Source organism: Pipistrellus hanaki (genome assembly GCF_964339955.1).
Source record: "Pipistrellus hanaki genome assembly, chromosome: 8".
Classification (NCBI taxonomy): Eukaryota; Metazoa; Chordata; class Mammalia; order Chiroptera; family Vespertilionidae; genus Pipistrellus; species Pipistrellus hanaki.
The window spans coordinates 8,744,333-8,770,200 of NC_140510.1; the positions used below are offsets into that span (position 1 = coordinate 8,744,333).

Consider the following 25,868-nt stretch of genomic DNA (forward strand, 5'->3'; position numbering starts at 1 on the left):
GAGAGGATTGTCCCCCACCCCCCCTTTTTTTTTTAAATTAAGAAAAAGAAGAGGAAATAGGGGTCCCAGTCTGCATAATGCCTAGGACTTCCAGGGCTTTTATTCAGTGTGTGTGGTTTGTGGGAATTTGGGGCCAGTTGAGTGTGCTAGAAATCTAATGGAGAGTTTATATATATATATATTATAAGGCCCTCTTGGACTGGACTGAGCGGGATCATTTTTCTCCCTGGAATGGAGGCGTGGCTCTCTTGCCCTGTTCTTCCCAGGCAGGCACGAAGTCTGACCTCCTTTCTCTGAGTCAGCACAGAACTAGGCCAGACTTGTAGGCCAGGCTTGTAACAGCAAAGGTTTGAAGGTGGGGAGAGGAAACTCACTGGGCATGTGGCCTTGGAAAGTCACTTACCTTTGCTTCAGTTCCTTCATCTGTAAAATAGGGATCAATACGTACTTATAGAGATGGTATGTATACATTGTCCAGCATGGGAGCTGGCACCTGAGGTAGTCTTTAAAATGGTGTTATCATCATCATTGGTTAGTGCCGGTTGATCTTAGGCTCCTGGAAAGAGTAAAGGACATGGGATTCTTCCCACTGAGAATGACAGATAGATGTTGAGGGAAGGAAGGAGTGGCTCAGCTAGCTCTTGGTGTGCCTGGACTAGGTGGCTTTTCTGCTGGTCTCCTTAGAGTGGTTTGTGTAGCTGCAGTCCAATGAGTGGCTGCCTGGTCCCATCTGGCCTCGCTCAGGCCTGGCCGTGCTGCTGGAGGTGGGCTGGAGAACATGGCCTCTCACGTTTTGGACGCTAGAGCAGCTTTGGTAGTCTCGGCGGCATTCTGAGGGAGCTCCAGTGCTTGCTGTCAAACCTCTGCTCGCTTTGCAGTTGCTGATTTCCAACTGCCACAGCAAGTCTCAGACCAGTTCTAGAGTCACTGTGGGCGTGACAGACTACGCCTTGGAGGGGGAGGGGTAGCAAAGAATTTGTGGCCATTTCACAAGCCCAACTTTGTTTGATCTGCTTCTTGGGCTAATATTGGGCCTAGAGAGAAAAGGTTCTGTTGGTTTCTCCTGTTTCCTGTATCGCTGATACCTTCTTTCGTCCAACGTATGAGCTATTAAGGAACTGGAGACATTTTGTTTGAACTCAAAATTGGAAAGAAGGGTAATAGCTGCTTTTATGTATCTAAGATCCTTGTTGTGAGGGAGGGACTAGTTCCAGGGAGCGGAAATGACTGGAAAGCAGATGCCTCCTTTCTTTAAGGAAGGCTTGCCCTGTGAGGTGGTGAGTTTTATTCCCCGTCCCCAGCCCGCTGCGTTGTTAGAAGCAGTAAAGCAGGAGTCAGGCAAGCACACACCGGGGGCTTTGAGGGAGCATTTTCCTTACTGACTTACATGATTCCTGTTGGTATAAAAACATCTCTGATTCTCCTAACCAGTTTGGCTCAGTGGATAGAGCGTCTGCCTGCGGACTGAAAGGTCCCAGGTTCGATTCCTGTCAAGGGCATGTACCTTGGTTGCGGACACATCCCCAGTAGGGGGGTGTGCAGGAGGCAGCTCATTGATGTTTCTCGCTCATTGATGTTTCTAACTCTCTATCCCTCTTCCTTCCTCTCTGTAAAAAATCAATGAAATATATTTTTAAAGAACCTCTGATTCTGGAAAGACCATTGAGCTTCGTGTACTGAGAGGGGATGAGGCTGGGTGATGCTAGGGAAAGAATTACTGAGCGCAGAGTGGAAGAGCTGCCATGCACAGCCTTTGAACTTGGTGTAATAGTTCAGCTTTCCCTGCTGGAGCCCTGAGGGTCAGGCTGCAGGGTTGCTGTGCAGAAATCTCTCTTTAGCAGCATCAGGGGTGCTGCATTTGGAAGGTAGGCTTCCTCTGAGGTGAGAGTGAAAGGAGTTGATGTAGGAAGTGTGTACAATTGTTTCAGCAGCTGTAGAGTAAATGGTCAGCTTGTTCCCTTAATGAAAAGATTGTGGTACTTTTCCTGTATCATGTGTTTTGCCTTACCCAAACATGATTTTGAGGTCTCCTGCTTTTATAACAGTTCCAGGCCCATGTGGAGCGACTGTCTGCCAGTGGAGAGCTCCATGTCAATAACTGATCAGAATATGAGCCGATTTCCTTCTTTCCTTCCTTCCTTCCTTTGTTGTGGAGAGGATAAAGGCTACCGCTCAACTGCGGTAAAGCTGCTGAGCAAGAAGTTTGATGTCGGTACAGCGTTGACTTCCAGTGCTGTCAGACTGACCACTTCGGTCAATGTGTTTCTAGGAGCCCACCCCATATCCAGCCCTTGGTGTTTTAGAAAACTGAGAGGAAGGCAATAAGCTTCAGATACAGAATGGTGTTAAGTTTTCGGTGGGAAGCAAAATTTAACAATGAAATATGCCAGCTAAAGCAAAGAGTGCTTTGCTGACTGGTGCGTTTTTAGGCTGGAAAATTGTGACAGACCTCAACCCACCAACTGTGTAGCCCATTGGCTCTGCTTGGGCCTTCAGTGTTCTTCCTGATTACAGTAATCCTGGCCCTGGCCCTTGTGCTTGGTTGGTTGAGTGAATGGTCGCTAGTTAGATTCCTGATTGGGGCACAAGGAGTGTGCGGGAGGCAGCCTATCCATGTTTCGCTCTTAATGGATGTTATCTCTCCCTCTCCCGTTCTCTCTAAAAAGTCAATTAAAAATCTTAAAAAAATAATGATTATGTTATTCTGATATGGTTGCAGAGCATTTCTGATTCTCATTTCCACTTGTGATTATAAATGATTCTGCAGTATGAGCTGCTTTGTCTTTGATTCAGTGTTTTATAACGTGTGTGCTGATTATCTGTGCTGATTTGTTGTTTTCTTACTTTTCAGAATGGACTGCTGAATTATGAAGCATTTCAGACCCAGTACCAGAACTTCCCTCTGCCATTCACTCCTGTATCTTCTACTAGTTATTTAAATTGAACTTTTAATATCCTGCCAGCTGCTCTTCAGACACACATGGTGCATTGTTGCCATTCCCCGGATTGCATCTTTGAAACACAGGCTCTTAGTAACCTCCAGCGAACAAAGAGGCAACCTCCCGGGTGCATTGACTGGGAGGGTGTCACCCTGACTGCCCTCTAGCTTTTGCTGCATCTCGATTTTACTTCACCATGGAGCCTCGCATGGAGTCCTGCCTGGCACAGGTGCTGCAGAAGGATGTGGGGAAAAGACTGCAGGTTGGCCAAGAACTCATAGACTATTTCTCAGACAAACAGAAGTCCGCTGACCTTGAGCATGACCAGACCATGTTAGATAAACTTGTGGATGGACTCGCTACCTCTTGGGTGAACTCTAGCAATTACAAGGTAAGCTGTGCATTAGAAGGCACTCCAGGTGGCTGGGCCGCCTTCGTGGATCCGAATTGGTCCTTAGGAAAAATATCCTTTGTGAGCAATCAGCATGATTCCTTGGCTTCCAGTAAGACACCTGGTCAGGTTATGGCTCTTAGACATTTCATTCTAGAAGAAGTAGAGTTTCCTTTGATTTTGTTTGAGATAAGAAACTGTTATCTTTCATCACTTTGAGAGAAGGCCGAATGAACCATAAAGAGAAGGTCTTATGTTGGAAAGTTCACAAGCCTTAGGGTAGAAGTGAAGGTTGTGCCCTACCCCGGGTGGGTCATATCTTGCTGAGTGGCCCTTCCTGAATGAGGACTGACTTCCTGATTTTCTCGGGGACTGTTCCGTGTGATGGCCTGGAGCTTCTACTTGAGTTCTAAAACCCAGGCTTTCTGTCCCCTCGCCTGATGGAAGGGGCAGGGTCCTCTGACCAGCTGAGATGTGAAGGTTGACCATATATACCAAGGACAGAGTTTTCATGAATAAAAACTGGACTGGACTTGAAGTGCAGAAGAGGTGTCTCGCTCTCTCTGCCTCCCCCTTCCCTGAGGGTAAATGACTGCGGGTTGGCTTTTAGTTTGACAAGAGGGAGGCACGTTTGGTTCAAGGTTGTGTTGCCAGTGTGCTGTAGACATTGTGAAAGGGGCTTACAGAAACAGAATTTTTGTGCTTTTTTCATTGACCCAGTCTTCTGAGATTTATCTGCACTTGGAAACTAGTGCTTACAGTATTCCTTTGTTTACTTGAGTATGTTATACACTGTTTTCCAAATACATTAACCTTGGTCTTGTCTAAGAGTCAGCAGACTATACTTATGAAGGATGTTACATAGGAATCTAATATTTCACCTACAACTGGGTATAAAATTTATTTAAAAGCTGGGCTTAAATTCTACTTCATCTGTTTATTCACTTAGTTGGAGTTAACAGGTGCTCCTTACCGCGTGGCATTGGTGCTGGAAGGTAGGCGTGTCACAGAGTTGAGAGGTCAGACTCGAGTCATTACACTTAAAAAAAAAAAAAATATATATATATATATATATATATATATATATATATATATATATATATATTATTGATTTTTTTACAGAGAGGAAGAGAGAGGGATAGAGAATTAAAAACATTGATAAGAGAGAATCATCGATCAGCTGCCTCTTGCACAACCCCTACTGGGGATGTGCCCACAACCAAGGTACATGCCCTTGATCGGAATCGAACCCGGGACCTTTCAGTCTGCAGGCCGACGCTCTATCCATTGAGCCAAACCGGTTTCGGCGAGTCGTTACACTTTTGAGGGCTGTGCAGTCACCTTGTATATTGGAAGCACGGCCCCACCACTCTTTCTATGTATGAGGTAGGATGCTTCCGGTTGAGAGTAACCAAAAAACGGGCTCAGTTGACTTGGTTACTGTTAGTAGCTTAATTTCCTCTAAGAATTTAAGAAGTCCACAGTGATAGGGAAGAAGAGTGTCTGCTGTCTTCACCTGAGAGGAAATCTTTCTTGAAGCTCCCGGCCGACTTTACATCGCAGAGTGGCTTCGCGTGCCTCCCCCAGCCTCACTGGGCAATGGATGGTGTCCATGGTTGCTTTGACTGGCATGCTTAACCTGCTGTGTTAAGAAGGGGGCCAGCTTCTGCTGAATGAAGCACTGGCCGTGTGAAAGGGGGATATGTGGACAGTGTCAGACTCCTGGTAGGAAGGTTAGGCGGGGACCTAGGTACCTTGGTTAACTAAGTAACCTACAGTCTGCTACACTGCAGGAGCTTTCTTAACCTCTCCAAGCTTTAGTTTCCTCGTCCATGATGTTGGCATGATCGAGTAACTGTCAGTTCTAACTGAGAGTGTATGCCATAATCTTATCACATGCCTGCACGTAATAAACTCTCAGACATTAGTCATTGTTATCAAGACTTGGTTCCTGTCTTCAAGGAGCTCAGAGTCTAGGTGGGGTGAGCATTGGTAAATAAGCAGATGTCACAGTGGAGGGTGTGCAGGAATGGAGAAACCAGAATTTGGTGGAAGATAGAAGAAAGTAGTAGCGCTGCCAAGGGGAACCCAGGATTTTGAAGATGGACTAGTTTTTTCAGAATAGCACTTGCAAGCAGAGTTTTGTTTTGTTTTTTTATTCACCACGGAGCCTCACATGGAGTCCTGCCTGGCACAGGTGCTGCGAAGGATGTTGGCCGAGAACTCATAGACTGTTTCTTAGACAAACAAGGTGACACTTTCTGGGCTGTGGCAGCTCAAGGGAATGAGGGAAACTTATGCTGAGCAGCTTTCCTACTTAATTTTGACAACCTTTATTCAGCCAAACACTGCAGTCACCTGCACATTTAGTGGGCTTTGTGGCAACAAACATCTGAGTGGGGACGGGTGCTTTTTGTGAGTACAGCCCCGCAGCCCTTTCTTCAGTCTAAAATCCCCAAAGCGCGGGAGACTTAGTGTTTTTCACTTGTCATTTGACTTGAAGAGAACGCATGTGTGACTATTATAATCTTTATTTGCTTAGGATGTATTCCACTGCAAAAGTATTCATATGTTTGATTGTGGGTTGCTGTCCCAAATTCTGTTCAAAGGTGTGTGTGCATACTAGTGTGTGTGTGTGTGTGTGTGTGTGTGTGTGTGTGTACATATATATATATATAGAGAGAGAGAGAGAGCGCGCGCACGCGAGCTATATGCACTCTTTTAACTTGAAAAATTCTGATCTTTAGTATTTTGGATCCATCATTGTGGACCTGTATTAACATTGTGGAATAATAATAACAGCCCAGATGGTTATGGGACATTTACTATGTACCAGAAAGTGTGCTAAATATGTGTTCATTTTTAACTTATATTTACCATATGAGGTAGATATTGTTCTCCTCATTTTACAGCTGAGACTGATGCTCCATAAACCCATTACCGTGTTCACGGTGAAGAGCCAGTAGTAATGTTTTGGAGCTTGAACCCCCTCTCCCCCGTGTTCATGCAGCGGTAGTGAGCCCCACACTTACCCTGATGTGGCAGGTACTGCACTGAGGGCTGGGTGTCCAGAGGGGAAAGATTGGCCCGAGCTCTGCTCTGACTGGTATGGTCACTGCTTGGCACTTGCTCTGTCTCCGTGTAGTAAGTCTGCACTGTACCCCTGGGCACTATTGTCTCTAGGCCCATGCCATGCTGTCTTGTATTTGAAATTTGTAGGATTCCTATTGACCTAAGGCTTCCTTTGCCTCTACCCTAATTATCTTCCTGGTCTAATTGGGGGACCAATAAGGCAGATAGAGATCAGTGCAAATGTAGGATAAGAAATAATCACCGTTAAAGTGCCTCATATCTGAGAGGCCTTGATGGAGAGAATTAAATAAAGCCACAGGAATCAAGAAGCGGGAGTTGCACAGGTTCAGAGAAGCCTCTCTCCTGTTTCGTACCTCCCTTTCTGGGCGGCACATTCTCTGCACAGGCTGGAGAGTTAGTCTGTGCTGAGGCTGGAGCCGTGTTAGCCCTGCCCTGGGGCGAGTGGGCGGGAGGAGAAGGTGTCAGATGAAGGAGCTTCCCTCATTTCCCTTGCCTATCTCCCAGAAAGTATGGTTGGGTTCAGATTAGGTGACTTCTGATCTTTTTCTGGCAGCCTGCGTGGTGTTGCCACCAAGTGACGGATCCGTTCAGCAGCTGCCCGTCCTCTGCAGGTTTTTCCTGAGTGTTACCCTGTTGGTCGCACAGAGGCACGTTTTCTGGTATAATTTTAAAGACAGTTGCCTCTCCTGTAGGTGGGAAAGCTGTAGTGAGCAGTACTAACCAAAAGCAAACTACAACAAAAACCAAAACCGCAGGAGCAGTTACTTCAAGGAAATTTATGTGTATTGTCGAATAAAATGGTGTCCTTGATACATGTAGTTAATGGCACTTTTTCTACATGCATGTTTACGCATATGCAAGGACAGCAGAGTCTATTGGGAATATAATTGAGATTTGAGTATAATCAGTCTGATTCCTTTCCTGGCTCTGCCACTTATACTTTTTTTTATATTGAGTTTTTATTGGTGATTATAAGAGTATGTGTTTATAACAGTAAAAGTGTGATAGGTGAATTTAACACACGCATATATAAGTTCTATAGCATCTGTTCAGAAAAGGTTATATATGTCTATACAATACAAACTATTCAAGTCTTACAAAACATTTTTCAGAGTCTTCAACTGAGAATAGCCCTATTCAGCATGCTTCTCCTCCTGAGGTGGTTCATACTGAGCAAACTGCTTTCAGTTTTTTTCTTTCTTCTACAATAGCTTCATATTTCTCTTTCATTTCTGCCAATTCCAGACGAAGCAGCTCTATTTCTGGCTTTTCTGGGGTAGCAGCTCCCAAGTGATGCTTTAAAAAATCCAAAGCACCATTAGGTTTCTCTGGTTGTTCACATAAGGTACCAATACCCCGGCCAGCGTGTCCAGCACCCCTGACTTCCGCAGGCGCCTCCGGGGCTGCTCGCCCTTCCAGTGGCAGCTCTGTAATGGGCCACGGGGACAGCGGCTCTGGCATAGCCGGCGCCGGAGACCGTGGCTGCCGGGCTCTGACTGCCACGTAGACTTTGAGAGGTAATGCTCCTCCTCTGTGAAGGTGCGATGGTTCCCATTACCCGGCATTAGTGTGAGGAAGTGAGCCAGTGTGCGTAAGGCGCATGCAGCCTGTGGTCAGTACAAGGAAGATGGTGAAGCTGTAATGTAGTTATCGGGCCAACTGATTAGGAGATCTGTAGAAAACTAACCTTTGTTACATGTGGGGCCAAAGCTGCATGCCTTCCTGCGGCCCTGTCAGCCCGTGCCCTGGTCTTTGGTGATGATGTGAACTTCTCGGCTGCGCACTGTTGGTCAGTAGCCTGAATGGAGTGGCAGCGGGCCGCGCATTCTAAGGGTGCGTTTAAACCTTTGATTGAGGGAGGACCTGTGTGTTAGGAAGGTTACACTTTCTATTTTTAACACTTACTTACACTTTGCCTTGTTTCGGAAAGCTAAAATTTAAATAAGGATACATGTAATAAAATAAAAGATAAATGTCAAAGCAAAAAGAAAAAGAGACAGCTCGGGTGAGAACGTGGCACCAACAATGAGGCTGATGAATACATGGCAGCTAATGTTTTAACCACTAACATTTATGCACTCATTATGTGCCACGGACTGTTAGGTGCTTCAGATCATTGCTACGCTTAGTCATGCTGTAAGTACTATGTAGTAGCTCTGATTGTACCCATTCTGCAGCTCAGGAAACCGCCTGAGAGAAGACGAACCTTACCCGAGATTACATAACTAGAAAGTGTAAGAGGCAGGATTCTAATTGGATAGTCTGACATTAGAGCCCACATCTGAGTCAATATGCAATACTACTTTCTTCATAACATTGCAACAATATCCATAATTTATTTGTCAGAGCATAAAGAAAAGAGTGTAACAATACCCCACATTTAATAATGATTGCTTTAGGAGACCAGGTCTTGAATGAGAGATAAGCAATTCATTTTGTACTTCAATTAAAACAAATAAACAAATAAACAAACATATTTAAGATTAATGTATGTAAAACAGTTCTTTAACTGGTCCTAGTGGAATCATGACCATATCTATTTTTAAAATATCTATTTTTTTGAAAATATTAGACCTACAAGAAACTTTCAAAAAGCAGTGAAAAGAAGCACTATTTACAAAAGCCAAGAATTGGAAATAACCTAAGTATTCATCAGTGGATGAATGGATAAAGAAAATATATGAATATATTCAATGAAATATTATTTGGCCATAAAAAAGGATGAAATCATGCCATTTGTGACAACATGGATGGGCCTTGAAGGATTTATTCTAAGTGAAATAATTCAAGGGACAAATACTGTCTGATGTCCCTTACATGCGGACCCTAAAAAAATACCAAAACCCCTTCCATAAACTAAGCTCCTAGATGCAGAGAACAGATTGGTGGTTGTCTGGAGTGGGGTTGGGAGTGGGAAAAATGGATAAAGGGTGGTTCATCACGGGAATGTGTGCAGCATGGAGACTATAGTTAATAATACTGGGTTGTATACTTGAAAGTTGCTCAGGGTATATCTTGTAAATTCCCATTACAAGAAAACCTTGTCACTATGTATGGTGATGGATGTGAAGTAGACAGACTTCCTGGGGTGATCATTTTGCAATACAAACAAATGTTGAATCATTATGTTGTACACTTGAAACTGATATAATGATAAAAACAAGGACATTCACTTATATAATCTTAGTACAGTTACTTAAATCAGTATTAGGACTGATGGAGTACTAACATCTAGTCCATAAACCTTATTCACATTTCACCTATTCTACTAATGCCCGTTATAGAGAAAGGATAATAATTTCTTTCTGGTCCATGATCCAACACAAGATCATAGGTTGCATTTAGTTCTCATCTGTATGGTCTTCTTTAATCCAGAGTAGTTCATCACCTGCATTTCCTTGTCTGTCTTGACTTAATACTTCTGAAGAGGACAGGCCATTTATTTGGCATCGCCCTTCAGTTTGAGCTTGTTCGGTGTTTCTCATGGTTATTAAAGCCTCTGCATTTTTGGCAGGCATACTGCAGAGGTGATGTTCTGTCCTGAGTGTGTCCTTACAGTGCACCTCTTGTCTTACCTGGTACAAGAGGTGCTTGTCAGGTGGTTTCAAAAAATTGCTATTTTTTACTTTTATGATTAATAGGTATCTTGTGGGGAGATATTTTGAGACTATGTAAATATCCTGTTTGCCATCAAATTTTCACCTACTAGTTTTAGCATCCATTGATGATTCTTGCCTGACATAGCTATTACTGTGTTGGCTGATAAAGGGTGGTTTAATAATTTCACTATTTCTTCTTTACTTATGATTTGACTCCATATATTTTTGAGGTATGTCTCCTATGTCTGTTTGTATAGCAGGGGGTAAGTGTATATTTCATAGTTATTCCAAAGAGGAACTACTGTGCAGAAAGGATAAACTGTTTAAAACTAGTCTTACTTAGGTACACTTATATTCATAAAGGTTTTAAGACACCCTAGTAATTTATAAGCATACAATAAAATAATGTGATAAAGTTTGCATTGGGCTCTGGGCTTTCTACAGTAGAAATGGAGAATGGTCAGCTGTAAGGTTTTATAACAATGTGAAAGGAATATAGAAGTCAAATAACAGCAAAATGTCTTCCTGGAGTTACCAAGATACTCGACACTGCAGGAAGGGAAAAAGCAGAGCATGGAAAATGTGAGAGACAAGACAGTACTGTGTGTGGGATCCAAATTATTCAGCTGCGCTTTTCCTGTAGACAGAACTCACCAGCTGGAGCTTTAGACTAAGCGGGGCATTGTCAGATGGCATCCAGGTGGAAAAGAAAACCAAGAGCTTGTAGACCTCATTGAGCTATCTTTTAAACATTGGGTAAGAGGGAGAGCCCGTGACAAGGAGCACAGCAAAGAATCCAGAGAATTGGGTGAAAGTGGCTTGAAATATAGAGTGGGAGGTCAGCCTGGAGGAATAATCGGGTTACAACTGCTTTTTATGTGGAATTTTGGGTAGGGCAAAGATGGTTGTCCATTTTGGACCAAATTGAAGGGGTGACAGATGAGGAGGAAGTGCTTTGTGCCAGGTTTGATGAGGGCAGGGATTTCTGTGTTTAACCATCCTTAAAGGCTCTGTGGAAGAGATGGCCATTAGGACTTTTTGAATAAGGTAAGAGAGATGGCTCAGTGGTTCCATGAAGGAGCATGTTACAAGCCTCATTAATAGAGGTAATATCCTCTCTAATAAAAGAGAAACATGCAAATTGACCACTCTGCTACACCCAACAGCCAATCAGGAGCAAGTATGCAAGTTAACCCAACAAAGATGGCGGTAGCCACGGAGCTGGAGTGAGCAGGAGGCTTGGATTGCCCTGGGTGATGGAGGAAACCTAGCTTTCCGCCCTCCCTGGCCAATCCTGGCCTCTACTCAAGGCTACAAAGTTTTGGTTATAGAAGATAAATAAATCCTAGATACCTGCTTCCAGCTAGCCCTGGCCTCAGCTTAAGGAGGCGCTGGAAAAAAAGAAGAAAAAAAGGAGGGGCAGGGAGCTTGGGTCGCCAGGGGGTGTGGTCAGCCTGCAAACAGCCATCAGCCCTTCATCCAGGCTGGCCAGGCACCCCAGTGAAAACCCCGCCCTGAAGGGGCTGTGGCCAGCCTGCAAACAGCCATCAGCCCCTCACCTAGGCTGGCCACATCCCCATGAGTCAGTACAGTTTCAGTGTATTGTTTTCTTCTGTGAATGGTTAGCAATTTTTTTTATTCATACTTGGTTGCCAACATCTAGGTCAGTGATTTCAATCAATGTTCCATGGCACACTGGTGTGCCACAAGAATTTTTAAAACATGCAATATTTGACTATTAAAGGTTAGGGGCGCTGACCTCTTTTGCCTAAGATTGTCAAAGAAGGAGTGTCAGCAGCCAACACAACAATAGCTGCCTGGTGTGAATGAATAAAAATTATCCTTTTTCTTTTTGTTAGATTGGCAAGAAATATAGTATTTTTTGGTATGCCACAGAATTTTAGTAATTTGTTTAGTTGAAAATCGCTGATTTAGGCAATTCATAATTGTTGTGGTCATAAGCATCACTAGATTGAACATACATATCTTTCTGCCTCAGTGTCTGTGCTGAAAGTTCTGAAAGATTGAGTGGCTGAGTCGGAGGGGCATTTAGCATTTCTCTTGGCTTTTTTCCTTTCGGATGGGCAAAAGCTATCTCTGTTGCTAGCAGCAGCATTGAAAAGGCCTTCTTCTGCTCTTAACCTTTCAGATAAGACCAAATCTTAGGAGGATACAAAGTAAATAATTTTGTTTTTGGGATTGCTGAAAATATCTTTGCTTGTGGTGTATAAAATATTAGCAGAGGGATATATCAGCAGTTAGGAGGAGGAAGTCTTGATATTGCAATCAAGTTCACTTTGAGGTGGATTAAAGAAGTTGGGTCTTCCCATTTGTTGTTCTTTAATTCCATTAGCTTCTTTTTTTTTTTTTTTTTTTTTTAACACAGTAAAAATAATACTGATTTATCTCCCAAGAGAGTTGTGAGGAAAAACCCATTATAAGCTATTATTTTGGAATATTCCTTTCCTTTTCCCACGTGCTTTCACAGCTTCTATTAGCCTACATGTCAGCTCTTCTTAACTGGGCTGAGATGGGAGATGCTAAGTGAAGTAGACGGCAGTTTTGTTTGTGTTGGGCAGTGAGGGATAGGGTGTGATCTTAGTTGGTTCTTCACAAGATTCCAGCCTAACATAACAAATATTAATAAAAACACACAGCACCTCAGCTTTTTAAGAAAAATGATTATTAACCTTTTTGATCATGGTTAGGACTTTTATTGAACAAGAACTCAGTTCAGACGAGTTTGAACGGAAATGAGCAGATCACTGGCCAGGGTGGAGGTTGAGATTACAGTGAGGTGCTGGAGATGGGGGTGTGGCGGGGGAGAGAAAGGCTCTGCTTCTGTGTGGCCAGTGTCCATCGTCTTGGACGAAGGCTCCTGTTCAGTGTTGTACTCTGTCCGCCTGCTATGATCCACTGCTTACCACCAGAGGAAAGAACCTCCCCATTCCAGCTTGGAGTAAAACTCAAAAACTCTTAAAGAAATCCTCAAACCCTTCATCCACGCCTTATGGCAGGGAGATGTGCCAGTGCAAGAAAATGGTGTTCCCCCTCAGAAAACTTGTATTAAAGGGATGGAGTAAGGAGGATGTGTTTTCCTGAAAAAAAAAAAAAGAAAAAGGAAAAGAAAAAGAGGCGTGGCTGGGGCAAGTGGCCCCGGTGTGACCACTGGGGCATTCTGCCCGGTTGGATTGCTGAGTGGCTGCAGGCTCCAGTGGAGGTCAGGGGTTGGGGTCAGAGGCCTGGGTTTGCATGACAGCTCTTGTACTTCGCTTTGGGTGGACTTAAGCGCGCCACTGAACCTCTGCCTCCGTGGTCAGGAGCGGTGGACCGGAGAGTGGCCATGTCCACAGTGCGTGGCACAGGACTGTCTCTGTGTGCACCTCGTTTCACTGCTTTGTCTTCGGGTGACCCTGGATTACCTGGATTTTCACTTCTGTCCTCAAGTGAGAGCTTTTCTACCTTTCCCCAACCCCTTTCACTGAGAGCCCAGCCTTAGTGATTATACTAGGTTTTGGAGTCTTAGCATAAAATGCCAGTGCCTGTATGGGTATGATGCCATTCTCTGTATTTTACAAATCTGAAGTCTGAGTCATTTATGTGTTGAGGAACACAGAGTGTGGGCTGCTTTAGCACTTCAGGTGTGCACGTACCTTGCCTGGCCCGCGCTAAGCCATTCCTGGGTAAGGCAGTGGGGTTAAAACTAGTGAGCTTGAGCCTCTTATGTTTATTCATTGCTTATATTTTTCTGAGAGCCAGTTTGAGCCCTTTACTTTGGCTATAATTCCCAAGTGGAGTAGTTTTAAAATCAGGGGAGGAGCTATTAGTTAAAGAAATGAAGAATAGGACATGGTAGGGAGTTCCAGGCCCTATTTCCAGCCCTCCTCTGGATCTGGGCCACTTTCTTCTTTGTAGGAGCTGGATTCCCTGTTCTCTTCTTTTTCTAGATGTTTCTTAGGGCCAAACCTTTTCTATCCTAGGCTATGTTAGTCAGGATCAGCCTTTGGCTTCGTCATGCTGCTTTGAGGGAAGTAGCATGAGAAGTGGGTGAAAGCCAGTGCTTTGCACAAGAGGGATTGCTTGGGGTTAACTACACACTACAGCCCAGCCCGAGGGCCACCCTGAGCATTTCGGCTCCCAGGGCCCCAGAGCACAGGTGGATGGGTGTGATGTGCACAGTGCAAACATGCATTCAGGGTGGGCAAAAGTTAGTTATTCGCACGGTAAATAATGTAACGATTAAGAAATAATAATACAAAAATAAACTGTTTCGTGTCCTCAACACTGTAAACCTGTTTTTGCCCCACCATGTACATACTGGGAACGCTGGCAATAGGTGCACCTTTTACGATTGTTTTTAATACCATTAAGCATAGTTGGAGAAAACTATATGCATCACATATGGACCGATGTATGTAGGGAGTTATATGCTTTATCATTTATGCTTTAACTCTCTGTGTACATCAATCCATAAATGATTCAGACAACATTTTCAAAATGCAGAAAGAGTGGCATTATGCCCACACAAACACTGGCCTTTTGGTACTAGAATTCCAAGGAAAAAAAGTGTAGTATGGCGTATACCCACCTATTAAAAGATTACTTTTAAGAGAAGAGTGTCTTTATAAGGGAATTTTTTATTGTTGGGTTTTTCAAAATAATACAACTGACATTTAAAATTTTTTTTTTCTTTTCGAAGAATACTGGAGGGCATTCAGAAGTGGTTATCTGTGCGGGCGGTTTATTTGTCTTAGAAAGGCTCTTGCCTCCTGCCAGGGCTGTCGCTGCTGCTAATGGAGCGGGAAGAGTGAAGAGGGTGGGGGAGGCAGAAAGGAAGCCACCTGGAGCTCAGCAGCTTTTTTCTTTGCTCTGAAGAGAAACAGCCTGAAGCACCTTGCCTGGAGGGTTTATTTTTACAGACTGAAGTCTTGTTTCCTTTCTCAGGGGAAATGGATTTCTTTCTTTCTCTTATTTATTTATTTAATATATTTTATTGATTTTTTTACAGAGAGGAAGAGAGAGGGATAAAAAGTTAGAAACATCGATGAGAGAATCATCGATCAGCTGCCTCTTACACACCCCCTACTGGGGATGTGCCCGCAACCAAAGTACATGCCTTTGACCGGAATCGAACCCGGGATATTTCAGTCCGAGGGCCGGTTTCAGCTGGATCTGTTTCTTTTGCCATCTCCAAAGCTGGGTGGCAGGGATGCACCTCCGACCACGGCGAGCTGAAGTGCTCGGTGTCTGTGGAGCCCTGTTCTAGAATATTACCTTGGCGACTGCCTTCATCTCCTCTGCTGCCCCAGGGTTGTGTTTTGTAACTTGCCGGCAGGCGCTCCCAGGCTCCAGTGTAGTGTGGAGCTCATCTCAGTTCCTAGTTGACACCCTGCTTTCCCCTGGTTCTTCAGAGGTGGCATTGGCTCTGTGAATAGATGATTACAACGGAGAAGGTAAGAGCTTGAACTCTGGGACCAGACTGCTTGGGTTAAAACCGTGTTCCTTCCCTTATTCCTTCACCCAGCCGGGTGTGTAAACAGCCTGTTTGCCGGGCAGCCAGCCTCCTTTCAAGGACTTGGCTGTGTCTTTGCAGAGTGGGAGGTGGAAGCTTACTGGCCCAGGTCTCTCGCTGCTTAAAATGTCAATGAGTGTGGATTGTGGGGTGCATACTTTTCTTTCTAAACCATTTTGGAAACAAACAAGCAGTCTTCTCTGATGGGGCAGATCAGATCCACTGGGGCATTTAACCTCCCTCCGATAAAAAACACCGGTTAGTGTGTCCAGGCTGCAGGAATTGGTTTCCAGCCAGGCTGTAGTGAGGGAGAGGCTTCAGTGTGCACACGATTTGATGAGTTGAGCCAGTGAGCTGTGAGCACCGTACGAGGTTTTCAGTATTGGGAGAAATTGCACGCATTGAGCTTTATAAAGCTGAGCATAGTGAAGAACAAAAGTGAATACACATGAGCAAGGATTGGAAAGGATTTGAGTGGGAGCTACTCGCCTGGTGGACATGGTATGAAAAGAGAGGAGGATGTTGCTTGAGTGAAGTCAAAAGGAACTAGAAGTATTTTGCCAAAATGATTAAATGGTGTCAGAGATTGCAGAAAAGGAACTATCTGAATACCATCAAGGTATTTGATCTCCTGTGTCAGAAATTACAGTATGCTTCTATATGCACTACTTTTATTTTTAACTATTTAAAAGATATATTTTTATTGATTTCAGAGTGGAAGGGAGAAGGAGAGAGAGACAGAAGCATCAGTGATGAGAGAGAATCATTAATTGGCTGCCTCCTGCACACCGCTACTGGGGATTGAACCTGTAACCAGGGCATAAGCCCTGACTGGGAATTGGACCATGACCTCCTGATCCATAGGTGGATAATCAACCACTGAGCCACGCCAGCCGGGATGTGTACATTACTTTTAAATCTTATCCCACTTCCCCGAGGTAGCTCTGAGGCTCTTTAAGGCTAAGTAATGTTCTCCAGGGCACCTGGCATTGGATTGATTGGACGTGGATGGGAACCACCAGGCCTTTAGTTCTCTTGTCCAGTCAGACTCTGCTGATAGAGATAACTCGCTGCTCGGTAATCATTGTGTTTGGGGAGTATGGTAAAAAATAAAACAAGTCTTGGATTTCCCGCTGGGCTAATAGTGGTGGGTAGTGAGTTTTAAGTTTTCAGTGGAAAGAATAAAAACTTGAGCAGAGCCAAGGCCGGTTTGGCTCAGTGGATAGAGCATCGGTTTGGGGACTGAAAGGTCCCAGGTTCGATTCCGGTCAGGGGCATGTACCTTGGTTGCGGGCATATCCCCAGTAGGGGGTGTGCAAGAGGCAGCTGATCGATGACTCTCTCTCATCGATGTTTCTAACTCTCTATCTCTCTCCCTTCCTCTCTGTACAAAATCAATAAAAATATATTAATATTTTAAAAAAAAACTTGAGCAGAAGTTGGGAAGAAGAGTGGTGTAACAATGACGGAGAAGTGGCTTGATGTCTACAGGCGAAGAAGAAAAACCCCTGTAAGGATTTTAGGTGGACTAGCATTCTGACAACCAGATGAGCAATATTGATGACCTTAGAACCAAGTTTAGAAAGAAAACATTTATTTCAAAAAGAGAACAAAAGGTTCTTCTGGGAGGGGGAGAAATGATTGTAGGTGCAAAGATCTAAAGGAAATAGCTTGATTATAGTGGAGCAGCAGATAAGATAAAGTAAATCTATAATCTTATCTTTAAAATGAAAGATATACCAGGATCCAATTTATGTTATGTTTTGTTTTGATATTTGATTTAGACTCTGAAAGTTTTTGGTAGAAAAATTTGCTTTAACTTAATTTTAAAAATCACTATGCTCTTGGACTGAGAGAATTTGAAGTTTCTGCTTATATTTATTTGGCTGGGTCACTGATTGAAAATGGGTCTTAAAACCTTTGGTTCTGCTTTGCTTCCGGACCTGGGTCCTGGCCTTGTGCTGTTGGCATCAGCCTTTTTTTTTTTTTTAGTGGATTCTTGGCTCTGCAGTCACCTTTGTGAGATGCTGGTCTGCCTGAGAAGGGAGTCTAAAGTAGAAATTCAAGGTCAGCTATGCATGCTAGCCTTTGCCAACGTGACACACAGGCAAACAGAATGAGTCTGTGCTCCTCACATTCTTGTTCTTAGAGGTCAGGGGAAGGAGCTGACTGCAAGGTTAGGACAGGAGAGAATGATTTTTGACTTGTTGTGGCATGGCTTTTCATTTCTAAGTGCTTTAAAGAACTACAGTTTACTGTTCATTCTCAAGTCCTAATAATATGGATGATATTTTTTTCTCCGACAAAAATGTGGCTTTTGGCAGAGACTATGTATCACAATCGCTTAAAATAACCAAGTCCTTTAGAACCTGAATGAAAATGTGTGGCCTCTGTGCATGTGACGTGTTTATGAAAGAAATGTGTGTATGATGATTAAAAAATCACTTTAAATGAGAAATATTGATTCAATTTGGAAAATCTCAAAAGACCAGCATTAGGAGAATATAAAATATATGTAAGTGCCCTGGCTGGTGTGGCTTAGTTGGTTGGGTATCGTCCTGTGCACTGAAATCTTGCCTGTTCGATTCTGCTCAGGGCACACGTTGGGGGTGTGGCCTCAACCCGTGGTGTGTGTGTGTGATTGATGTGTTGCTCTCACATGGATGTTTCTGTCTCTCTCTTCTCCCCCTCCTCTCTATCTAAAATTCAATCTCTATATATAAAAGCCTAAGTGACTGTTATGACTGGACAGTGGATGACTAATCAGTAGCTGTAACACACACTGACCATTGGGGCAGACGCTCAACACAGGAGCTGCCCCCTGGTGGTCAGTGCGCTCCCACAGCCAACCTCCCGCAGCCCCTTCCCCTGGTCCCCAATCGGGACTGGGCGAGATGGCCCTGATCTCTGGCCAGGCCAAGGGACCCCACCTGTGCACGAATTTGTGCACTGGGCCTATAGTAAAATATAAAAATTTCTATGTAAGTATTTCTATATGTTTATCCAGAAGATAGTGTACTCTGCAGCAACTATAGTTTATAAAGAGTTTTCTGTGACACAGGGAAATGCCAGTGGAATAATGTCAAATGATAAACTGGTGTAAAATTTATATACAGCAAGATCTCAGCTACATATAAATGTGTAGGAAAAAGGATCTGAGGATAGATACGTAAAAATTTTAATGGTTTTAATCCATATTCTGAAATAATAGCTGAGAGGTTGTCTTCCTTTGTTCTTGTATTTCCCAAATTTCCCACAGTATACATATATTGGTTTTTAAACAAATTTAAAAATTTCCCTCTACAACTGCTCTGAGAAGATACAGGTCAGATAGAATAGAGGTGATGTATTATCTGTATGGTCTGCTACAGGAAGTAGAAGTTGGATTAATAGCATAAAGCAGCGCCTTTGGTAGGTGCACAGTTGCGTATCTGAGATTAAGGGGATCACCAGTAATTAGTGATTTACAGTGATTCCTTAATTTTTTTGTGGGAATTATGGCAACAAGTAACTTTACATTTTGAAAATATGGATGATACCCAAGCAATATTGCAATTAGGATCAAGCCTCCACTAGGCATATTCAGCTGCTTCAGCCCCACTTTCCCCCGCCATAAATTTTCAACTAGTTGCTCTAAAAAGATTCTTTTTTAAATACTCAGCTGAGGAATGAGGGTATTTTTCCCTTTGATATTTAGAGAGAGTGGAAAGGAGGGGAAGGGGACAGAGAAAATGAGGGGAGAGGAAGAGAGAGAAACATCTGTGTGAGAAAGACACATCGATTGGTTGCCTTCAGCACTCGCTCCAACCGGGGGCAGGGAATGAACCTGCAGCCCAGGGCTGTGCCCTTGACCAGGAATAGAACACAAGACCCGCTGGTGTGCAGGCGGACACTAATCACTGTGCCACACCAGCCAGGGTTAAAAATATTATAAAAATATTTGTAGAAAATCTGTTACTGCACTGTTTTGATAAAAACTGTTTTGATAAGTTTGCCAGCTAAATGAGCAAACATTGGTTTGAATTTAGCTTATCTTAATGACTTAATATACTTCATTTAAAATTTTTTCTTCCAGTGGTAATTGCTAGATTTTTATTTTGTTGCTGTCTGAGAAATTTGAGAGAGAAGATTGTGAAACGTGCCGCAGCCACGCTCAGAGTTGATTAACAGTGCAGTGGGCGTAATCCCGCTCTGGCTGTTTGATTTGGTCTCTGCTTTATGGAGAAGGAGGATCATTCCAAGAGGGAAGAGGCTTCTTTATCCTCACTAATGCGAGGAGTTGAAGCATGCTCTTTATGTATTTCAAACCTTTAGAATGGAGATCTCTTTTTCTTTAACTATTTCTCCCCCCCCCTCCCCTCCCCTCCCCTCTTTTCTTTTCTTCTGTCCCCTAACAATGTCAAGAGCTGACTTTGAATAGATCGCAGTGAGGGAATGGCTCCACTGTGTGAGAAACCCCCACCCAGAAGCCCGTTCCTTACAAAGGAAGGGGCAGCCCCCTTTCTGGCTGCACCCTGTTCCTGGGAAGAGGGGCTCTCGCACCCTCCCAGTCCCAGTGCCAGTTCTGCTGAGGCCGTTTGAGACCACCTGAGGCCACCAGAGGTTATTCAAGGTCACCTGAGGCCACCCAAGGCCACCTGAGGCCACCTGAGGCCAATGGAAGTGCCCCAGAATTGCCCTAACCTGCTTGAGTGGGATTCTGAGTAGAGACATTCTGTCATAATCCCATAGGTGGTAGCTGTGCCCCATGGTAGAATGGAGATCGATCTCTCTTTTAAAAAATTTTTACCTGAGGCCCTAGCTGGTTTGGCTCAGTGGATGGAGTGTTGGCCTGCAGACTGAAGGGTCCCAGGTTTGATTCCGGTCAAGGGCATGTACACGAACGTCTGTTGCAGGCTCCATCCTGGCCCTGGTCCAGCTGTGTGTGGAGGCAACCAATCCTTGTTCCTCGTATCAATGTTTCTCTCTCTCCCCCTTCCTTCTACTCTAAGAAAAAAATCAGTGCGAAAATATCCTCGGGCGAGGATTAACAAAACAAACAAAAATTTTTAGAGAGAGGAAGGGAAGGGAGGGAGGAGAGAGAGAGAGAGAGAGAGAGAGAGAGAGGGAGGGAGGGAGGGAGGGAGGGAGGGAGGGAGGGAGGGAGGGAGAGAGAGGGAAACATTCATTTGTTGCCAGGCCTAGAATGGAAGTCTTTTGACTTCACTAACAAAGCAGTCTTAGAAAGGATTGTAATTGCATTAGTGATTGTCTGGGGGGATAAATGGGAAGTTATTATGAAAAGACAATCTAAGGAAACTGATAATACCATATTTTCAAGAGATCTGTTTCAGTTTCAAAAGGAACATTATAGGGTTGTATTAATGAAGACTGGATTCTGTTTTAAACTTTAAAATAAAACATGTATTAGGTATCAATTAAATGAAGGAAGAGAAGGAAAGTATGTATGTTTTGGACTCAAAGGAGTGTTTTTAAATTTTATTGATTGATTTTAGAGAGAGAAAGAATGGGAGAGAAGAAGGAGAGAGAGAGAGAGAGAGAGAGAGAGAGAGAGAGAGAGAGAGAGAGAGAAACATCAATTTGTTGTTCTACTTATTTACGCATTCATTGGTTGAATATCATATATGTCCTGACTGGGGTTCAAACCCCAAACCGTGGTATATTGGGACAATACTAGCCAATTGAACTACCCAGCCAGGGCTGTTTTGCTTGCTTATTTATTTATTTATTTATTTATTTATTTATTTATTTATTTTAAAGAAGTGAGGGGTTTAATACGGCTTACAAATGTAGTAAAAAATAAAAAGAAGAGCTTTAACATGTTTTGAATGTCTAGTTATATACCAGATCTTGTGATAATTGCTTTCAATATTTTATGCCACTTAAGCACCATAAGAATTGAATTTTCAACCCCTTTTTAAATTTGGGAAACTAAAAATAAATGTTTACCACCCTCTCCCCCCCTAAAAAATTATTTCACTGAAAGTCTTTTTAAGAAATTCCCAACAGTTAGTAATGAAAGTAAATTGCTTAATATGTGACTACCAGAGGTGCCCACACGTTGGTGAGCATCTTTCTGAGCTTTTCCTTTGCATGTACCACATTAGAATACAGTATGTTTGCTTTGTTTTAATATAAAATGTTTTTGGAATTTTTAAAATATTAAAATATAGTCATTTCTTTTGCCTCGTGATACTTCTTTTTATGCATGTTATGATTTACCTACCTTTCTTCCAATAGATAGAGATTTAGATTATTTGTATATTGTGACCATTTTAAACAACATTGTGACAATTATCCATGCATAAGGGTTGTATCTTTTCCTCCCAACATTTTTCATGGACTTTTTCAAATATGCATAAAAGTAAAGAAAATAAAACAACGAGTCTCCACATACCCATCACCTACTTCAGTTATTATTAGCATCCTGCCATTCTTTTCATCTGTCCTCTCTGCTTTTCCCTCTGAAATATTTTAAAATATGTTCTACATGTCATATAATTTTATCTGTAAATATTCCATATGTATTATATGTCAAATAAATGAGGACTTTAAAAATAACCTCAATTGCACCCAACAAAATAACCATAAATTAAAATAATCTAATAATTGCTCTATGTTAAATTATCCTCAGTTGTTTCAAAAATATCTTTTTACAGTTGATTTTTTGTATCTGGATCCAGCTGATGTCCTATGTTACTCCTTTTTTTCATATAATTTATTTGTTGAAGAAATTGTATAATTTGTACTGTAGAATCTCCCTCATTCTGGATTTAACTGATTGCATTCTTGTGTCATTCAGCATGTTCTGTGTCTTTAAACTGGTAATTAGATCTGAGTCTTAGAGGCTTGATTAGCTTCAGCTTTCTTTTTGTAACTAACTCCTCTTAGGCTGGTGTGGTCCCGGCTGCATCACATCAGCAGGCCCATCTGGTCTGGTTGCCCTACTTTTGGGGAAGTGGGGTCAGGTATCATCTGCAGTCCCTTTGTCATGTTTCCCATCTAATGGTTTAGTAGCAATTGATGATTCTTGCTCAGATTTTTTCATTAGACAGCAGTAGGACTGTTTTCTAATTCTGTGATTTCCTTTCATTATTTCTTTCTTTCTTTCTTTTAAATATATTTTATTGATTTTGTACAGAGAGGAAGGGAGAGAGATAGAAAGCTAGAAACATCGATGAGAGAGAGTCATCGATCAGCTGCCTCTTAAACACCCCCTACTGGGGATGTGCCCGCGACCAAGGTACATGCCCTTGACCGGAATCGAACCCGGGTCCTTCAGTCCCCAAGCCGACGCTCTATCCATTGAGCCAAACCGGTTTGGGCTCCTTTCATTATTTCTTACCTGTGATTCTTCTGTAGAGAACTTTGTCTTATCAACTATTTGGTTCCTCTGAAATAGCTTCTATATAGGAAAGGCAGTTTGAGTGTTTTTTCTCTCCTTCGATTATCAGAACATGAGTTGGTGTCTGCCAGCCTCCAGAGATGACCAGAGAGAGCATGCTAGTATTAATATAACTGATGAATTTACACATACTTGTGTGTTCAGCCCATTACATTTGAGCATCTTCCAGTAGGAGCCCTCTTCAGTCATCAGAAGGGCACACAGCTGAAGGGGGCTTTCCCAGTAAAAGTAATTGGGGCACCTTAGAGAACGGCTGACTCCGGGTCTAGGCAGGAATCACCTAAAATGAGTCTGAGGCATCTTGTCAGACTTGGCAGCAAGGAGATGCTTTTATCTGGGTTCACAGTATATTCGGTTACCTGCTGGTGTGTGACCTCCCATAAAGTATGAGCTTCTGGGGGGGCAGGACTGTGCTGTTTTTGGGAGTCTCATAACCCGGATCTATCCCTGCTAGAGGTGCTGCATCCCACCCCCCCTCCAACATCAAACACAGAACAAAGCAGAGCACTGGCTGCGTGCTGCAGGAATGTAGGAAGGCTCCATTCCCTTCTGTAAAACCACCATAATATTGCCCCAGTGGTTTTCCAAGAGCTGTCAGCGACTTTCTGAGAGCTGACTCTTTGGAGTCCAGGCTTCCTGTGGCTTTCTTTCCTGTGTCCCGTAGCAAATACAAGTAAAGTAATAGTGGAATATGACTGTTCCTCTACCATTGATTTTATAGATAAGCATTTACAATAGGTTCAGATCATACATTGATTGAGTCATGCAGTTTGGTTAAGAAAATAGCCAGGTATAGGCCTGGCTGGTTTGGCTCAGTGGATAGAGTGGCGGCCCCGGGACTGAAGAGTTCCAGGTTCGATTCCTGTCAAGGGCATGTACCTCATTTGCAGGTTCGATCCCTGGCTCCAGTCGGGACTTGTGCAGGAGGCAACCAACTGATGTCTCACAAACCAATGTTATTTTCTCTCTGTCTCTCCCCTCCCTGCCACTCTCTCTAAAATTCAATGGAAAAATATCCTTGGGTGAGGATTAACAAAACAAGAGAAAAAAGGAAAGTAGGTATAGTGAGGCTCAATATGTCACGCTGTTCTTTCTGTCGCCTGTCCTTTTCTCTGGTAGGGGTAGCCAAAGTGTGTTTCAGAGCTGATTTTCTGTATTTTGTTAGCTGTCTATTTCTTTTAGAACAGAAACTTTCATTACTTACATTATGTTCTACAATCTTGATCTCTCATCGATCTTATTTCTTGGTCTTCAGACTAGAATTGACCCCAACTGTATAAACCTTCCAAGCTTTCCCTCGTAGCTGACTTTCTATTGTGATGATATAGTCAGTGTCTGGCTCTCTCTCTCTCTATACCTTTCTTCTTTTTAAATGCATTTTACCTGTTATCCTCTGCTTAATGCCTTGGCACACTTGTTGCTGCGTAAAATTTGTTGAAAAACTTGGGGAGGGTGAAAAAAAAGAAGTAATGAAAGATTACAGAATTAGAAAACTGTCCTATTGCTGTCTAATGAAAATATTCTCAATCTTTCCTGCTCATGGTATTCCATGAGATATTTTAATAGTCAAATGAGAATAATATCAGAGAAAACCAGAGTGCATATATCTGGCCATTGTAGAGATCCATCTGTCAGGGCCAGGGGTTTGCCTTGGCTTGTGTAATGCTTTCAGCAGCATCATTTTTCAGTTGTAGGAGGGGATTTGCACCCTCTGATATTGGGCAAGGTTTAACTTCCTAAAAGGAGGCCTCTCTGTAACGTTAATGTGAAAAAGAATTCAGACCTGTAAAGAATTTTTGTGAGTTTATTTGAGCCAAACTGCCGACATATGCGGGAAAGCAGAACCTCAACGAATTGAGATAATGCTCCGGAGAATGGCGGGTTACATCTGTGTTTATACATTGCAATCAAAGAAAAAGGATGTAGGTGAGTTACATGAAATCCATTGGTGATAGATTAAGGAGGTGGGATAACGTAAAGTGGGGAAACCTCTGGGATAGGGTAAAAAGGGAATGATGGACATATGCTTCTTTTACAGAGATGGATACAGGATAGTTTTACATAATTAACAGCTGATAATTAACTTGATAACAATAACAAAGCACCTAAACTGCTGCCTCGCACAACAATTTCAAAACAACAACTAAAAGAACGGACATCATTCAAAAACACAGAAAAGCTGGCTGAGTGGGAATTCTACAACTAGAAAGAAAGAGAAAAGCTCATGGATCAGAGGAGCTACAAAGCGCTGAGGTAGGGAGATGTGCGCAGAGAGGAAGGGCAACCGAGTACCTGGCTGGCGGGAGGGGAAAGGAAGCCCCCGACTGCACTGAACCCCAGTTCCAACTGCACTGAACCCCAGCCGAAACCCCATGGACCCAGGCTCATGCAGGTGGAGTCTGGACTGTAGAGAAAGGCACCCGGAGACTCAGAGACTCAGGGGAGTCGCAGCGGGCAGGGTCTAGACCAGTGTTTCCCAACCTTCTCTCATGATGAGAATCATCTGGTGGAGTTGTTAAAACACAGATTCCTGAATCCCAACTAAGAAGTGCTAAACTAGAATTTTTGGGAACATATAGGTAAAATTGTATACTTAACTAGTGCTCTAAGACAGATTTTATATACAGAGCACTAAGTTAAGTATGCAATTTTACCTATATGTTCCCAAAAATTCTAGTTTAGCACTTCTTAGTTGGGATTCAGGAATCTGTGTTTTAACAACTCCACCAGGTGATTCTCATCATGAGAGAAGGTTGGGAAACACTGGTCTAGAGCCTTGTGTGAGTGTGTAAGTGTGTGCAGAGAGGTCTGACTGTGGTGATTGCTGTAGGCTTTCCATAGTGGAAGGAGTTGGAAGCTCCTAACTGCACTGAATCCCAGTTCCAACTGCACTGAAACCAAGTTCCGTGTGAGCCCTTGGGGACCTTCA

At 43.1% G+C, this 25,868-nt stretch overlaps 1 protein-coding gene and 1 pseudogene across 14 annotated transcripts in view; one reads left to right on the plus strand and one right to left on the minus strand.

Annotated features, from left to right (window-relative positions):
• CLASP1 (cytoplasmic linker associated protein 1) overlaps positions 1-25,868 on the plus strand; it is a 221,949-nt gene that overhangs the window by 32,231 nt on the left and 163,850 nt on the right. For all 13 annotated transcript variants that reach the window (XR_014795731.1, XM_084892205.1, XM_084892201.1 and 10 more), the window contains exon 2: positions 2,852-3,330. Coding sequence is in view for 12 of the 13 variants with exons in the window: in XM_084892205.1 (XP_084748331.1) it covers positions 3,136-3,330 (195 nt within the window). In the remaining variant the exon portion in view is untranslated. The remainder of the gene's footprint in view (positions 1-2,851; positions 3,331-25,868) is intronic.
• LOC311626863 (c-Myc-binding protein-like) lies at positions 7,011-7,978 on the minus strand (annotated as a pseudogene). Its single transcript has one exon. The product of its transcript is annotated as a c-Myc-binding protein-like (transcript).